Genomic DNA, 12500 nt, shown 5'->3' on the forward strand with positions numbered 1-12500 from the left:
TCAACACAATGTAAAAAATTCAAAAATTTAGCTTGTCATTGCTTAATTGTCACTCATCACTTCGTTTATCCAGTCAAATAAAGGACATTTGAATGGTTTCATCTGTGTTGTTTTTGTTATTCACATGCACCTTATGCAATCAATAAATTTTCAACCAATGAAGGAAGAAGCCAGAGTACTAGAAAATGGTGTAATAGTGGAATATACTACGCAACTCCCAAAATATCCGAGCGTATTATATGTTAAACCATTCAATAAGGTGTATTTTTGCATGACCAAACATAACTTGATTACTCCAAAGTTCCAATTCCAATCAACAGTTTTGATTTTCACCAAAGACTGAATCCAAACCACATTTGTCAGTTTTCGTTTTTTACAGTCCACTAAATATAACTGCAAATGGAGTTGGAACTGGTAAAAAGCCAAACAGGAAGTTAAACGTTGAACTTCAGAGTCAGTATTTCACCAGAAAGACACCAAGATTAAGTTCTTGTGTTTAGACAGGCAAGAACCACTTAAGACATCTGGTACACCAAATGCAATGTACCAACTGGTCTTGGACACAGCCTGCTAATAAGGTGTCTGGACAGGTGTCTAATAAGGTGTCAGGACTATGTTTTTAAGTGGACAAAGTGACTGAGCTGGTAAACTGTCTTCAAGGGGTGAGGGAAGGAGTTTACTTAATAGTCAGACTCTTAATGAAATGAAACAGGCTTCATGGATAGCAGGCTCAGAGGTTGCCTCCTGGAAACAATGTCATTAAGATTTATAACTTAACACTATAAGAAACCTGTAAGTCTCAAATCAAGAACGTATTCAAAGATAAAGTGTTCCTACAGTAACTGGTTTTTTTTTTACCATTTAGTTCCTTCCTATTGGTGTTTGTAAGTTTATTTTTTCATGCAGAGGCTAACCCTACGTAGAGTCATTTGTTTGTTTTTTTGTTCATTAATATTAAACATCCAGTTTATTCATTCAGTCCTTTAATCAATTTCCTTTAATTATACTCCATTATTCGTTTATTTATTCAGTAAGTTATAGTGAGTGAGTGAGTTCTGTAGCTAATTAGTTAGTTAGCATGTGAGTAAGTGAGTGAGTAAGTGAGTAAGTGAATGGGTTAGAGGTCTGAGGGAATTCAAAACTGATCAGAGTTATTTTATTACAACCAGCAAAACTGCATTATCTACCTTGACAGTCTTATCAGCAGAACATGACAGAATGTTTCTGTCATCAGGAGAAAACATGCAACTGAATACATCCTGATTATGACCTGTAAAATTCAAACATTCTCTTCCAGTGCTACTGTCCCAGACCTGTACAAGGAAACAGTAACACAAAAACATTACCAACTTTAAAGGTGAGAATTATGGCGGAGACAATTAACAAAATGAAGTATTATGCACCTTATTAAATACATGTATTCATGCCAAAAAGAATGTTGCTAACGGTGACAATGACGACGGTTACAATGACAATGCAACATAAATATTTGCTGGCAGAAAATTCACTAATCTGTAGTTTATGCAATAATTCACGCATCTGTGGGTTGCACATACATGTACTATGCATTAATTGCCGAGGGCACCAAAGTTGATTTTGAATCAATTAGTAACTTGGCTAACCTAAAACAAAGTGCCATGATAAAACAATAATATTATTATTCACCCAAGAGTAAAGTCTCTGTTACGAACCTAGGAAGGCCCATCAGGCCGGCATTTATCTCCAGTTTTTGTAGCATGAAGCGACTTAAGGAGTATTTCTACTCCCCCTGGATGGGATGCTAGTCCATCGCAGGGTTACACCAAGCATTTTCGCCGTTACCCATTTATACACCTGGGTGGAGAGAGGCACCGTGAGAGTAAAGTGTCTTGCCCAAGAACACAACACAATGTCCCTGACTAGGACCCGAACCCGGACCACTCGATCCGGAGTCGAGCACTCTGACCATGAGGCCACCGCGCCTCCCAAAGTGTAGAAGGATATTTACCTCGCCACTTTACAGCTTGGCATTGAAATATCCACCACTTTCACCCACACTGAGTCTATACCACACAAGTTGTCAAGGGTGATGGTTCTGACCATGATACCAAACTTATGCTGATGTTTACACCTTTAAAATATTCATAGTTACAAAGAACTGCTGCACATCAGGAGAAACAAACTAATTTGGAGAACAGAAAGAATAGGTGATGAATACCTTGACCGTGTGGTCAGCGGAGCAAGAAACAATTTTGGCATCATTACTGGAGAAGGAACAGCAGTACACAACATCACAATGTCCTTCCATGGATAGCAGTTGCTTGCCTGACTGGCTTTCCCAAACCTTTTGGGAGACACAGAGGATAATATTTTCAAAACTAAAAGGGATGTCTCAAAGAGCACTTCAAAGACACTTTTGAGAGCTCTTTGTATTGCCATAGCCCTTCAAATCTTCTTTCTGATGTTAAAAGGAGGGCAAGAATGCAGGGCCACAGTACAGGTCACTTTTCACAGGGTACCCAATACAGGTCATTGTGTGTTACCTATACTAATTTAAAAGTAACCCAAAACCTTCAAATTGACTAACCTTAGGCCAAACGTTGTTTTTAGGCCTAATGAGGAAGGACTACTGTACCTTTAGCATTTATTTAGAAAAGGTAACAAGTCGCAGTGATGCATGAAAAGTGACCTGTACTTTAGATCATCCTAAGGCAAGGCTGGAACAGAGGCAGGCACACCTCCTCTGGTGGTAGAGCAAGTCCACTGACACAATTACATAGTCATGGGTTTGAATCTCACTCAAGACTGGATTTTTCCACCCTACCAGCAGAGCCTTTCTTAATTCGATGAGAAAGAAAGGACTCTGCAGAAATCATGTCAAGTTTTTATTGAGTATGCACAAGCCATTGCTTGGAGACAGTGTCAAACCCAGGCCAAGTCTCGGTCGCACTCCTAGACGCCCTATTGATTTTCGTACTGAAGGCTTGATTTTGACTTTTGCCTTGTCATAAATATGATGCGCACGCTGCCTAAAACTGTTTGACCAGAGTGACTACTGTAGCTCAGAAATTTGGGCTGCGCCGACTTAAAAGACTTGACACAATTTCTGGGGAGCCTCTCTTGCATGCCCTCTGGTAAGTTTTAGAGAGGCGCTGCTTGGAAGGAGGGATTTTCAATCTTCTTTTACAATTAAGATGCTTACCTAACTACCATATGACAATCTTTCCAACTTTCATTTTAATATAAAAACTACAAAGCACACACTTTTAATTACAATGTTTAGTATGCCTGTGTATTGTACCTTTACAGTTTTGTCTGCACCACAGGACACCACCTTACTTGCATCTTGAGAGAAGCAACAACAGTAAACAGCCCCTTGGTGGTTCTTGACAGTTATTAACAGAGTCTCTTGAGATTCCTTCCTCTGATTACTAGATAGACACAACAACGCACAAGGATTTTAAAGATGTTTGAGCAAAAATATTCTCATAGTGGGTTTTTTTACTTTTTGGCTTAGAGTTGAGGTATGTGGTACTAAATCCAAAATTGAGTGGGATCACCTACATTGGAGATTACTTGAGGCAATGTGGCACAGAGGTTAGGGGGCTTGCCTTGAGATCCCAGGAACCTGGGTTCAAGACACCTGCTGACCACTGGTTGCATTTGTTCCTGGTAGTCCGTGGTTCAACTTATCAGCTGTACTTGTAAATAGCCAACTGGCTTGCATCCGGCCAGTTTGGATTCTTAACAGTTGTTGTTGAATGTTCTGTTCTGTTGTGAATGTGTTCCATTGGCCTTGAAAAGCCCCTATGGGGAGTAATCAATAGCACTGTATTGTATTGTATTGTTTTAGAGGAAAAGACATAAAATGCCCAGAGTTTGATTCAACAGTCATCATAAGGAGTTGTAGATATTCCACTTGTCAATAGAAAATCAGAGAAATTAACATTAACGAAAAATGTTTAATGTTATGTGTATAAGTTGTTGGGAGTGGGTGCTTGAGATAGCAGCCTACCGTACCCCACCAGGGATGGCATTGATCAACATTAGACACTATAACCTCATACAGCATCTTTGTAACTGCTATCCGTTTCCACAAATCTTAAAATTTCATGGTGAAAAAATTTCATATGAAGGAACAAAACTGAAAAAAATCTTAACTTATTTGATCGATGGTGACTTGGGAGTTCTCTGGAAAAAAATCCAATTATTGCAAACTTTGATGTCGAACCTACAACATTTCAATCACTACCTCAGACGCTCCAGTACTACGATATATATAGGAAACTTGTGGGAGCTTATGGCCATTAAACACAGGCAGATGCCCGAAAAATGTGGAAATGGTTCCCAAGTAGTTGGAAAGTTTTTTGGTTATGAAAATGCAGTTTCTTTGTCTGGGTGGATATTTTTGTACCCTCACAGGGTGAATTTTCTTTACTTTTGACTATCATTGAAGTCAAAAGAGACAATAATATTAGGAAAAAAAGGAAAATCAATTATTACAGAAAAATAATCATTTTTATTATGTACATGTATAGCACTTTATGCAATACATGGAATTGTTCCATGCCCAAATTTAAATTTGCCAAGACCCTAGCTGTTCTGTTTTTCTGGGAGAAATATTTTGCATCCTCACAGAATTACTCTTTCTTGCTCTTAATTATCACTGAAGTCATGTGAGACAAGTGACGCTCTCCTCACCTCCAGTCAAGATAAAAGTTTCCTTGAGCTGCCATTTCGGACGCTTTTTGCTGTGCTTCCTTGTACACTTCAGAGTCCAGGGATTCACTTAGGCCCAGCTGGATCAGATCAGGAAGTGGTTTCTCGACAAATCGATGAGCGCTGACACTGACAAAATGATGGAAATCTTCTACAACTTTCAGATCCTAAATTAGCAAAAAATCCAAAAATCAAAGTTCTTGCTTTAAGCTAGCCAAATACACCGATACCATTTACATTATGAAACCCCTTCACACCTCAAACGCCCTAGGACACCTCCCCCCCCCCCCCCCCCAATATCAGGAGTCAATGGGTTAATGTCCCACAGCTCAAATGCCCTAGGACCCCCCCTACCCTGCCCTAGGACCCCCCTCCTCCCCCCATTGACGAATAAAATCGTCTGGCATAAAATAGACAGAGTAAACTCTCTTATTAAATAAGTGTCACTCTAATTGGTCAATGGGTTAAAGCTATGGTAGCCCCAATAAATTTTAATGGTTGTTATTGATGATGATAAGGAGCCACCATATTACCTTATTGTCTACATTTCCTTTCATTGACAGGTAGTCATTTAGTAGATCAGCTGGTCCAGTGACACTCAGCTTAGCTGCAAGCCACTTCAAATCAGTAACAAGATTCTTTGCCAATTGCACTTGTCCAGCCTTCACCATGTGTCGTAAGAGATTCCAGTGTATGTAGCCATCATCAAACATCTCACTGAATTTCCCTGCAATCATTAAAAATCACCATACATATAGGAATTAAATTGTGGTCCCAATATAAAAACAGATTCCTAATACCAACGCACGACTGGCAACCATGCCAAGCTGTGCAGAACAATAAAGGAGAAAATTGGCAGAATTCAAAAATGCATTATAACTTATGTTATTCACTTGTTGTATGGTCTGAATTGCGCAAAAATGAGCGTGAGGTCTCGAGTACAGCCCCTTTAATTTATTTCAATCTATAATTTCTGTTATGACAAAGACAGCTATAGTATTCATGTTGTGGTTCTAGGTTAAGATGTTTTCATACCAGGTCAATTTTGATTTTTCTTTGCCTAATATTCATTATCATAATCTGAAACAAAGGAAAATCAAATTGCACAGATTTTAAAAATTCTGAACCAAGAGAAATTTAAACACAACACCCTTAATTTGAGTGCAACATGTACTCTTGTTTGACTAACAAGTACAACAGTACTGTAAATGAACAGAAGACAAACGTGCTTTGTCACGCATCATGCATGGTCTTATTTAAAAAAATCAAGCAATTATTTTTTCTTGATTGACAGCTCCATAAAGCCATGCCACAAAACATGGAACTTCTTGTCGTTCCATTTTAGCTTTTTGAGGTTGATGCTTACGGCGTTAATAATATTATTGTTATAAAACAGGAAGGCATTCACTAGGTTTTCTTTTGGATTTGTGTAATTCAAGGATTTCTGCCTTTGTAACAGTAAAAGTTTCTTTATATTTAATAATTTAATAGTGGTCTTTCACATTACATTCCTGATGCAGAGCTGATAAACAATTTGACTAAACAAAAACAGTGAAAATAATAACAGTAAATGGAAAAGCGGTCAATAGCTCAAGGTTCTTATTGTAACACCCTCTCCCTCTCCCTCTCCCTCTCCCTCTCTCTCCTTCTCCGCAGATGAAATTTAGCCATGAAGTGGCAACAACAGACTTTTTTGCAGTCTGTTGTCGCCACTTTGCGGGTAAAATTAGAACAATAAGAAAGAAAAACCTCTGGGATCAGGGTATTCATCAGCTAATTAATAGAAACCTACATCTTTCACTCAATCAAAGTTTCAAGCTACCTACAGTATCTGTTTCATCAAATTAATATTGTTCCTCACCCTTATAAACTTTCCTATATCGATCCACAAGCTTCCTGTGAAGTGCTTCTGCATTTTTGGCTTGTTCTTGAAGAAATGTCAGCTGCAGGTTATGAATACTGTAGAAAGTACCCATAACATCTTCAGATTTCACCGTTCTTCTGGCCAATGACTTGTTCACCAGGTCTTCCATCCAGTCTTCTACAACTTCAAACTGCCATTTTAATAAATGAAAATATCTTTTAAAACATTTTGGAATTAAGGAGGATTCCTAGAGTTTTTGGGCTGCACGCAAACTGGGCACTAGTATGGCGCGTAAACCCTAAATTGTGCATGTTTTTCTGATTCTTGTGATGTCAGTGTGACCAAATCTGTAAAATTAACTGCTAATTTTCACATGTTCCCTTCCATAATTTTTTTTTTAATTGGCTCAGTTCTAACCACATGCAGTTCCTATCAAATACCCTATATTTGTTAAAATCTGTCAGAGCTAATCAAATATATTATTTAGAAAAATGACAAATTACAGAATATTGGCAAAACCGTCTGAACAACCTTGACTTTTTACCACTTCAAAATGTCAGGCAATATCATTTCGATAATGTGGCAAAGAATAAAAAAGTCTCACTGAAGGAAAGTATAGAAATACTAAAGAATTTAGGCCAAAAATAAGAACATATCTGTCTGTCATTTGATGTGATGTTGCCATGGTTATGGCCATAATCCAAAAATTGACACCCAAAAAATAAGCCATATTATATCGGTACCCATACTGGTAAATCTCTCTCGGGGAAACTTTAAGAGAAATAAACTAGGCTTCCTTTTGTAACTTTTGTGCCCTGTGGTGAGGGTATTCGCAAATACTCTAGGGAGCCACCAGTGACCTTAATTAAATAGCAACAATATATAATCACATGCTTTAAGTCTCACGATTAAATGCTAAACTATTAAACTTGAAGGCTAAAGACTAAAATGCTGTCCCCACTCCTTTGAACCATGCTGATGACCCCCTTTTATCTGACTTTTTTGCTGTTGTTGACATCTATTTGCATCTTATTTAAGAGAAGGATAAAATTATTAATTTTTATTAAAGCATACAACCACACTTTTGACTTTTAAGCACATGTTTCAATGTTTCAAACAACATCATATCAAGACCATTTGGAAAAGGATAATAATTATTATTATAATTAAATATAGTAGTATGTGTATATACTCAACCCTGGTAATTGCATTTCTAGCTTTCTGATTGGCTCGCCAAATCCCGGTTACCAGCAAATAACCAAGGTTTTCTCTTACATGGGAAGCAGTGTGCCAAGTGTTGGTGTGTCAAAAAGAAATTTCAACACGAAAATTTAAGTTTTGGCCAGCAAAATGGCTGAAAACAACAGGTTTGGAGAAGTTCCACATAAACATAATTATTCAATGGTACCAAACTATGAAGTTCAAAAGCTTCTAATTGTCACTGTCGATAATTTTACGTTTTAAGATTACATAACAACAACACAAATGTTTACCTTAACCTATTGACTCCCAGGGGTTCCCGATTGACGAGTTAATCATCTGGCGTTAGACAGAGTAAAATACTAAGTCTGGCCGGTTTAGGGCGGTTTGGACGCCAAAGGGTTAATGTTTTAATTGTCAAGTATATACTAAAGTACAATTATTATTCCATTCATGCTTAAATTGGATAATTATGAGGTGATTATAGCCAACTCGGTGCTACACGCCTCCTTGGCTATTTATCCCCTCCTATACAATGCGCACTCATGGGCCGGAATAATAATTATTGTTAATTATCACTATTAATGGGCACACTATTTCCCTTTTTAGCAAAGTAGTGAGCATATAAAAGGCCTTTCGCAATAACTTATTTTCTGGGAAAGATCAATCACCACAGTTATTAAATAATAATAATAATAATTATTGGAATTGTTCGCAACAAAAAGAAATGCTCCACACCTCTTCATCCCAAAGAATACAAAGGACTTGAGCTGGGACCTTGGAATCCTCATCAAACAAAGCAAAGTCATCATAAACTTCTCTAAGCTCATCGTTCAAGTTGTTAATACTCATGCGAATTGCTTCGCTCAGTGTCGGATACTCGTACTCAAACTTTGGTTTCAGTTTGCTGACATTTTTCTTTCTCAGCTGACTGACATAATACTGCCACCTTTTGGGGTGATCCCGAAGCAAACCACCAATCATGCTTATTGCTAAAGGGGAACCATTGGTAAGATGAAATATATCTCTTGCTTCCTTTGGAAGGGATACTACAGCCTGGTTTGTCCATTGAGCTAAAATTTGAAGTGATTCATTTTCAGTAAATCCTTCACCAACATGTACTTTTGCCTTTGACCCTCCAACAAAGTTTGCGATCCCAGCATCACGAGTGGTCACCATGATACGGCAACGAATGTCAAAAAATTTGACGTCACTTGAATGCCACAGATCATCCAGAACCAACAAAGAACGAGGGTAATGATGAGCAAAAAGAACTCTTAATCTGTCCTTCGCTTCTTCTGTATTTCTGGGTGGTTGTCGACTGTGATCTGGATCAAGTCTTGCGCAGAGATTTTGCATTCGCATTAAAAGTTTGGACTGGTCAACAGGGCCAATCCGTATCCAATGAACACCTCCTGGAAAACACTCTTCTAAGAGAGCAGCAGCTCTGAGAGCCTCTGAACCCAAAACAGTCTTCCCACATCCAGCCATTCCATGAAGAATAACCCAACCAGCCTTTTCCTTAAGTGCTCTCAAGGCAGTGCGAATCTTGTGAACCTCTCTACCTCTGTTTGTAAAAATAGTAGGACGCTGTGGAACTCCACCCTCGAGTAACACAGAGTCCACTGAAAAACAAAATAATTTTGTCAATTAGTGATTACAGCACTTTCATTCCACTGAGCAAAAAAATTGCCTCAGCTTAGTATAGACTGCAAGCAGTCTCTCTTTTGCTCTAAAATCACGAACTTGTAGGTTGGAGTTTCAAACTGGCTGAAGCTGCTGGTCGCAAATACCGTGGGCATTGGGTAATGTGAAAACCAACCCCCATGGTATTTGCAACAAGCAGCTTCAGCCATTGAAATTTTGTTTCAATGATTCTGGAGCAAAATAGAGACTCCGAGCAGTCCAAGCTTAATATGAAATAGATAATGGTGTAAATAACAATTTAGTATTAATTAGTGACCCTTGAAATTATAGAGAATGATATCACTGGATTGGATTAAATCAAGAGGATACATACTATAATTTTTTGAAGGAGTCCTTACTAATACCCTGTCAATCAGATCGATTATAAATTCTCCTCAGTAAAGCAGTGTGGTAGTTGAATAGTTGCTTGGGGTGTCTGATCTCACAGACAACCCTCTCTTCATACAGCAGGAGTCAATCTTTGCTCCATACTGTCTAAGGAGGGGAGGGGAGGAGACAGCATGGGGAGAGAAGGGGTGGGTATCCCTGCTAAAGAAAGCTGTCATTCTCTCAGTCACTAAACTGGCATCTCCTAAAAATAGCATGATAATATTCCTCAATCAGGTTATGGACAAGAATTAGCAGCTGCTTTGCAAATTAGCACTTCTTAATGCACTTTCTGTCTTTGCATCAGCATGATTCTCTCAATTTAATTGCTTCTTGATCAAAGATGGATATCAACATTATTACATGACTAAAGGGGTCTGAGGGCCAATAAATTAAACCAGCCAAGCAGCTTGCTTCATTTCTTGTCCAACAGGGCCAATATTTTACCAGTATCTGACCAGGAATTGTCCTGAATCATCACACTCAATAACATTTGGCACAAGATTTGTTGTCTCCGAAATCAAGATGGTGGACAGCACAAACTACTTTCTTGCAAAAAGCAAAAATCAATGCAAATCTGAATGGAGAGCTGACACAGAAATAACCTGTTTCGATCTTCAAATACTAACATTTCTCAAGGACTTGAATATTGGTGAAGCATCTGAAAGGATGGAATCTTCACATTCAAGCTCAAATTTACCCAGTCATAATTATACAAAGTACACAAATCCTTAATACAGGTTCCAGTCATGTAATAAAGCTCTTATTAAACAAGCTTTCCCAGGACCGTACTGGGAGAATAACAATTATTATAGACCCTCAGTTTCTCCTGTACAGACATTGTAGATGTGTATGTACTGCCAAAGGCTAATACCGGTATGTCTTGGGCTGATGTTCTCCCAGTAAAGCCCTTGGGCTTGGTCAATATACAGTAGGTACTTACGGCACAGTATACTAAAATGATCCTATAACGCAACCCTCATACGAGTCCCCTGAAAAGTTTTGGAAGTGAGCAGTGCAACAGAAACCAAGTTAAGCTCTTAGACTAGTCTTTTATACCCTTGTCTCCTCATAAGCTATTCCTTATTCGTTCATTTTTTCATTTACCTTTTTCAGTTATATCTCTAACATCAGATACAGCTTTTGGTCTCTTTAAGTTTTCCTGTAAAAGCTCTACTAAGTGAGGATAAGGTTCCACAAGTGAATCACGGAAATGATAGAATGCTGCATCATTCTTTTTCTCTAACAAGTCCAGAAGTTTCTCTGCTTGCCTTCTTGAAGTCTTTTCAGCTCTAATCAGTTCTGCATCATCTAGATCAAAGACCATTTTACTCCGGAGAAAATTAAGAACATCATCTGCAATCAGATCTGCAACTATTTCAACTCTGTTGATTGTGAGGATGTCTCTGTGTTCTGTAGTCATCAGTTCTACTGTTGAATGCATGAAGCAAGTTTTAGTATGGTAGACTCAAGAAATACAATGCAACTCCTCAACTACAGAGGATGCTTTAATCCTTAGCATCCTAGAAGCATGTATGCCCAGAGATGCAAGTACCATAAAAGCTTGTGTATAAGCCACAACCTCCAAATTTAAAGCATGATATTGAGAAAAAATAAAACTTTGAAAAAGCAATCTCGACTGGCAAAAAAGTTGTTTGTTTGTTCAGAGTTGTTTGTGATATAAAACTTGCCAAAATCTGATGCTGTGTATTTGCAGCGACCTTGGGAAGTTAATCAACTCTTAAAATACCTTTTAAAAGCTTATCTTTAATTGATTTCCCTATTTCTTGGGACTGACAACACTTGTCTTCATTGTTCGAATCCAAAGTTGAAACAAAAAGATGAAATTTGAGCGAAAATAAAGCACAGGAGAATGATACAAAACGTTTGCTTCATAACCATGCAGTTATTTACAGAGAAAACATGTCTGTAAACGAGTGTTTAACAACCTCATGGAAAAAAATGCCATGCAAGTAATGAAGGGCAACAAAACAGTGGCCATTTAATGCCTTCATTTTGTGAGTTCTCCTGAATAGCGTGGTATTTTCTCGCACACGGTGGAGAGATCAGTGTTGAAGTTTATCAGTCAAAGAATATTTTCAATCTTTATTTACTTAAGGTTTTTACTGTTATTTGTGACCCCATACCATGCCAGCCAGTTTACTCCCTCTGAAAGCAAACATCTCATACTGTACATAAGCCACACCCATGATCTTGAGCCCCGAATATTTTGGCAAAAAGATCGGGCTTATACACAAGTTTTTACTGTACCGGTAATTAGATGCACACCCATCTTTGATACCTATCACACAGTGTCCCGTTCAGTGTAAGCATTTTGCTACCCATTTGCAACAATAATGTAAATTAAGGTTAGGGGTAGCGTTGTATTCAATGAGGCTACATGTCATTTAGGCAAAGTTAAAACCAAGCCAATGCAGCAGTTTCTCTTGTGATATCTGGGGGGACTCCAGAGAGGTTTGCAGGGGCACTGTACTAAATGCAACTGTCTATATATCTCTACTTAAATTATAACCAACAGACTCCCGGGAGTGAGACTTTTACTCTGTCTAACGCCAGAAATTTTCACTCGTCAACTGGCGGCATCCTAGAGGCACCTGAGGAGTGAAACTATGGGTTAATCAGTCAAAAACTATTCCCCGTCCAT

General features: G+C 38.3%; 1 protein-coding gene across 1 annotated transcript in view; it reads right to left on the minus strand.

Annotated features, from left to right (window-relative positions):
- The window catches only part of LOC137970673 (apoptotic protease-activating factor 1-like), a 32360-nt gene that overhangs the window by 15639 nt on the left and 4221 nt on the right, over positions 1-12500 (minus strand). Inside the window, exons 2-9 of the mRNA XM_068817201.1 lie at positions 10943-11266; positions 8501-9387; positions 6560-6752; positions 5232-5425; positions 4681-4865; positions 3281-3410; positions 2198-2323; positions 1188-1313 (exon numbers count right to left, since the gene is read on the minus strand). Coding sequence (XP_068673302.1) covers positions 1188-1313; positions 2198-2323; positions 3281-3410; positions 4681-4865; positions 5232-5425; positions 6560-6752; positions 8501-9387; positions 10943-11266 — 2165 coding nt within the window. The remainder of the gene's footprint in view (positions 1-1187; positions 1314-2197; positions 2324-3280; positions 3411-4680; positions 4866-5231; positions 5426-6559; positions 6753-8500; positions 9388-10942; positions 11267-12500) is intronic.

This window comes from Montipora foliosa, chromosome 9 (assembly GCF_036669935.1).
Source record: "Montipora foliosa isolate CH-2021 chromosome 9, ASM3666993v2, whole genome shotgun sequence".
Lineage (NCBI taxonomy): Eukaryota > Metazoa > Cnidaria > Anthozoa > Scleractinia > Acroporidae > Montipora > Montipora foliosa.